This window comes from Trichoplusia ni, chromosome 17, assembly GCF_003590095.1.
Source record: "Trichoplusia ni isolate ovarian cell line Hi5 chromosome 17, tn1, whole genome shotgun sequence".
NCBI lineage: Eukaryota > Metazoa > Arthropoda > Insecta > Lepidoptera > Noctuidae > Trichoplusia > Trichoplusia ni.
Window position 1 is genome coordinate 6,599,381 of NC_039494.1, and position 5,539 is coordinate 6,604,919.

Genomic DNA, 5,539 nt, shown 5'->3' on the forward strand with positions numbered 1-5,539 from the left:
ATTGAACTTGTAGAAACTACTTTAGAATATCGTTTAAAAGGTTTTAGGTAATGTATTTTTGTATCATCATAGGAGCATCTTTTCTCTGACAGCTGTCAGTAAGTATGACGATACGAAAGAACTGCTTTACGATGATAAATGAGTATATTTGATGATATCAACCTAATAAATGCGAAAGCTTGCATGGATGTTTGTTACTCTTTCACGCAAAAGCTACTGAACGAAATTTAGACAATTTTTTTATAAATAATAATAATAAATGCGGACAACATCACATACATTGTTCTGAACCCAAAGTAAGTTGCTAAAGCACCTGTGTCATGGAATTCAGATACAACGAAGGTACCACAAACACCCAGACCCGGGACAATGTAGAAATAAGAAGTTTTACATTGACCCGACCGGGGATCGAACCCGGAACCTCAGAGTTAGCGACACCTTGAAACCGGTGCGTACGCCACTCGACCACGGAGGTGGTCAAAATTAGGTGTTCAGATAGTTTATAACCAAAATAAAACATGAATTTAAAGGACATGGGATACTTTTCACCCTGATTTTTTATAACTGTGATCATTTTCGATTAGTATCGACTGGAAACGCTAGCAACAGCTATTATTTTAACATAGTAACAGAATTGTTTCTCCCTCAGATACGTCATGTGGTACCCGAATTTCGCGTTCACTGAATCCCGATTCATCAACACGTTCTGGGAGATCACGTGCCACTTCCTGCCAGCCTTCATGTACGACATGCTGCTGCGGGCTCAGGGACGGAAAGCTATGTAAGTGCGACTGATACACGAGTGGTATAGGAACTATTCGGTCTGTCCTGACCGTTATCATGGCGGCCAGTTGCCACCATCCACCAAGTTGATGATGATGATTCAGTTGCGAGATATATTATAGTAGGTACCCGCGCGTGTGCTAACACAGCTGCACTCTCTGTTCCCGCACTCTCATAGCGAGATGGATACGACCGGAGAGAGATCACAAGCAGGACAGACCTTGTTACGTATCTTCCGAAATCCGATACTGTACCGTGCTGTAGACTTTTAAGCTTTGACTTGGTAGTCCTACGACACTATTATTAACATCCTTTCGTTGCGGGTTCCAAGGCTAACTGTTTTTTTTTCTGATTGTTTCCCCTGGGACATACCGAGCTTAAGTATTCAGGTGGTTTCGTTGGTTTTCGTTGTCCTGGCTTGCAGGAGTAGCAATGACGGGCATATTTGGTGGGATAGTCCAAATAAATGCCCTTTCTGAGTATAAGTGTCTTTGTGCATGTCACTTGATAGTTTCTGAAAACCTTCGCAAGATATAATAAATTCCTCACAGTAAGAGTCGTTTGAAATACTTGTATACAATATATTGTGCTTGTATCGTTTTAGTAACACAACAGCATTTTTTCACACTTTCACCGTGTGAAGGTCAATTTTTAATAAGTATTTAAATTATTTCTCCACAATATCTCGATCGATCGGCCTTGCAAGTTACATTATTGTTCCAAGTTGCTACACATTCAAAATACACACAATTGTCTTGCCCAAAGTGATAATAAGTTGCAACATACCGTTAAATACAAACTTGTGAAGAAATATTTGAAAGTTACTGTTTCTTGGTGTGATCGAGATTCCTTGGCATATTTAGGGGTCCGTGCGTATATTTTAGATAAATAAAAACGGGAAACTATTACTAAGTCTCATGAACCGTTTTGTTTTTCTTTCAAAACGTCTCCCGCATTACAGAATTTAATCCTTACGTCGCGATTTTTTCACAAACATTCACAAAGACACATGCACAAAGACACCCAGACTCAGGACAAGCATTCGTGGACCACACAAATGCTTGTCCTACGCAAAGATCGGACTCGCGGCGAGTCGCGCTGAATACGTTAGGCGTGGTAGCCTCAATCACTCGGCTATCCGTGCAGTTAAAAATTATTTATCAAATTTTCCTTCTCCACAGAATGATGAAACTGGCACGCCGTTTCAAAATGGCCGCCGCAACTGGAGAATACTTTGCCAATCACGAATGGCAGTTTGGCATATCGGAGCTGACGGCTTTACACAGTGATGCCAATATTGCCAGTGACTCTGGCGCCTTTCCTCATTGGCCAGCTGACTTCGATTGGGACTCGTATATCGGAGCTTATATGTTTGGCATCAGGCGTTATATATTAAAGGACACAGCTGATTCCCTGCCAGTAGCCAGGACTAAATTACGAAGGTGAGTAGGGCTTTAAAGCTGCCTTTTAAATTTTCAAATGCCCTAGTCCATAATCAAGTCTTGCAAGTTTAATTTGACCTACTTCCCGGTTTCCAATTGAGCTGAAATTCTGCATGCTATACTTGCATGCATGCTTAAGTATCATGATCATGCTGTTCTGATGCTGGAGCTGGAAGGTGGAGATAGAAGCACCACTTAAAAATGTCACAACCCCATCGAGTTTTGCCTCGTTGGATTTGTTTCCACGAGTAAATTGGTTACAAAAGAAGGAAGCTAAAAGCCATGTTTTTTTAACAAAGATAATTTTCTCAATTTGTCAGCCATTTTTTCACCTTTCTTACCTCATAACTTCGGGCTGGATAAACCGATTTTGTTGATTCTTTTTTTATCAAATTTTAAAATTATTTATCTTGTTTTCGTCTTATTTTATGTTGGCACTAAAAAGCATTTCGTTTTTTGTGTTTCCAGATTATATTGGGTGCATAAATTATTCCAAGCGGCAACAGGATATTATTTATTCAGACTCGTTGCCGGTCGTCTACGGTAAAATGAACAAGTTTATTCTAACCATACTTTTATACAATATGACTAATTGAATGTCCAATTTCTGAGAGATTTTTTTGAACATTGATCACAACGGACTCACTGCGGGTGTTTACCTACAGAATCGATATTTTTTCGCATTGTTCCTTACTGAATCTTTATCTTCTTATCGTATGGTTGATGTACAACCTGGTGTCAGAGTGTAACCCGCCCGTCCTCTGACGTGACGCAACACACCCTTGAAACATTCTCATGTGTTTAAGTTTTTTTCATATACAAAAGGATATCAATTCAAAAAGACATTAGTGCCTAGTACCTAAGACATTTAATTTGCTTTAGCTTTTTCGAATTATAAATGGTTTCCTTCCCTATTAGCCTCCTTGCCTTTCCTCCTATTAGCCTCCATTCGAAAGAATTTTTAGGTCATTAAGACCTTTAATTCTTTTATGCCTGTCATTACTAATTTGACAGCAGTTTGAAATGGGTCTAAAACCAAACGAGTCCAAAGAGGTTGGTAACACTCATTGCATCAAAAATAAAACATTCTGTAAATCTTTCTTTATTGTAACGTTGATTAGTCATAATGTATAGATTGTTAATTAGGTAATTAATTAGAGCGGGTTCTTATTATCTAAAAATATAGAAATATGACTGAGCATTATCCATCTTAAAATCAAAATTTAAATAAAACCAAAAGACTCTGTATCTGTTAATTTCTATGGTTTTCAAAGGACTTTTCAAAAGGGACCTATTCTTAAAATTTATGAATTCGATTTTTAATTGATTCTCTTTTTTAATATTAAGGGTGTTATTATTAAACTTGAATTCTGTTTTCAATGCTTCATGTGTCAGAGTCTTCTACACTTTTCTTGAAGGGACCAAATATTTTTTATAAGATTCTTCTCTGTAAGTCTATATACAGGATGTAATGTTATATTTAGGTCTTATTTTTTTTCTTATTAATTTTGGAAACTATTTTTGGAAAATGCTCAGTCCTTTTTCTATTATCTTCAAGGTTATGTGTAGTGCATATATCTATTCTGTATATCTTAATAATATATTATGTCTACATTCAGCCTTACCTAAGTACCTGTTTGAGCTAAAAATAAAAGATAAACATTTAATACCAAATAAATATAAGAAAATAAAATGGCGTCACAATATAAATATTTTGAGCAAATTATGAAATATTAAGTTATTATTAACAAAAAAGCCTTTCGATGTAAGCTTTAAATATTATAATATATCTTATCACTGCAATATTTTTTAAACCATATTGTCTGAATAGATTATTTCCTTTGCCATATTTTTTATAATCTGTACCTGTCAACTTAAGCGGGAAATACTCATAATTTTATCGACTGTGTGATAAATAAAATCAATATAATTATAAAAAATATCATTGCAATAAATGCACATATTATTATATCTACATATCTTAATAATATTAAATATAGCATAAGCATATTTTTAATGATCTATAAATAAAAGCGACGTTTCTGCGGCAAAATATTTCTGTCTTTTATTTTTTGTCAAAGCCTGTTTATTGCATACCACACATTTTAAATATCCCACTGTTGGGCAAAGGCGTCTTACCACATAGAGAAGGTATGAGCATTGATCACCACGCCAGTTCATATTTTGTTGGCCCAAAAATAAACCCCTGATATTTTAAGTAGTTATTATGCGAAAAGGGTTATTGTAAAAATTTTCAGTATATTTGTTTTTGTTATAACAAGCAATTAGGGTTAGTTTTTAAAGTTTTGAGTTTTGAACAACACAAGTTTATAGGCTTATTAGGTTTATGCTAATTCATTTAAAATTTCCTCTTAACGTATTACCTACATGTATTTAGGACATGCGGCTTCAATCTTTAAATTGTTTTTTATCGTAATAAACATTAATCTCAGGCAACGTTATTAATACTTTCAAAAATTGCGGCTTACGCAAAGAAAATCTTATTCTTATTTATTCATATGGATAAAAGAGAGAAATAAATACAGGAATATTTACTAACTGATGCGGCGACCTTTGTTCTGCTGGACTGGATTTTGAATCTAAACCATCCATGGTGCCAACCAAAGGCACACAAAATTATCATCAAATCGGTCCATCTATTTAGGAGGAGTCCCGTGACATATACACACAAGACAAATAACAATGAAAGAGAAACTCAATTTTATTTATATTTTTTTTTATTCAATAATGTTTTATACAAAATCGTTATTCAATAACATTCCTTATATCTATTAACTTAAAGCTTATATTTGTAAGCAGTTAACAGAATAGCCTACACCTTTGAATTTACACATATTGTAGGTAATCATAATATTCCACAACTTTATACAGCGCCATCTAGTATTCTTTACGAAAGTTACTATGAAAATAGGTAAAGAGATTAACTAATTACTAATTATTAGACTCAGTCCTAGAGATACCTAATTTCTAATTTGGCTAAAATATAAATGTACATAGGGTCCGCCTCAAGAAAGAATATACTTGTTTTAGAATGACAATTTACATTACAAAAAAACTTAAGAAATATTGAGCAAAATTTACACAAAATCTTTCAATAATTACGACACAAATCGTCATCTTTTTATTGATCAACAATTATTTGAAAGAAAATAGCTGATAGACAAACATTTTAATGCTTTACTCTTTCCTAATCCTAGGGTAGAAAATATATAAAATCTACCCTATCTCTATCTTTCCAAAGTATAAGAGAGAGACCGAAATGAGACAAAGCTAAGTCTTAAAATTTATAATAC

General features: G+C 34.5%; 1 protein-coding gene across 1 annotated transcript; it reads left to right on the forward strand.

Moving 5' to 3' along the window:
- The first annotated feature begins 585 nt into the window (after positions 1-585).
- Positions 586-2,868, forward strand: LOC113502301 (fatty acyl-CoA reductase 2-like). The gene is made up of 3 exons (XM_026883816.1): positions 586-781; positions 1,965-2,225; positions 2,694-2,868. The coding sequence occupies exons 1-3, from the start codon at positions 657-659 to the stop codon at positions 2,770-2,772; spliced, it is 465 nt and encodes a 154-aa protein (XP_026739617.1). The 5' UTR covers positions 586-656; the 3' UTR covers positions 2,773-2,868.
- Positions 2,869-5,539: the final 2,671 nt, after the last annotated feature.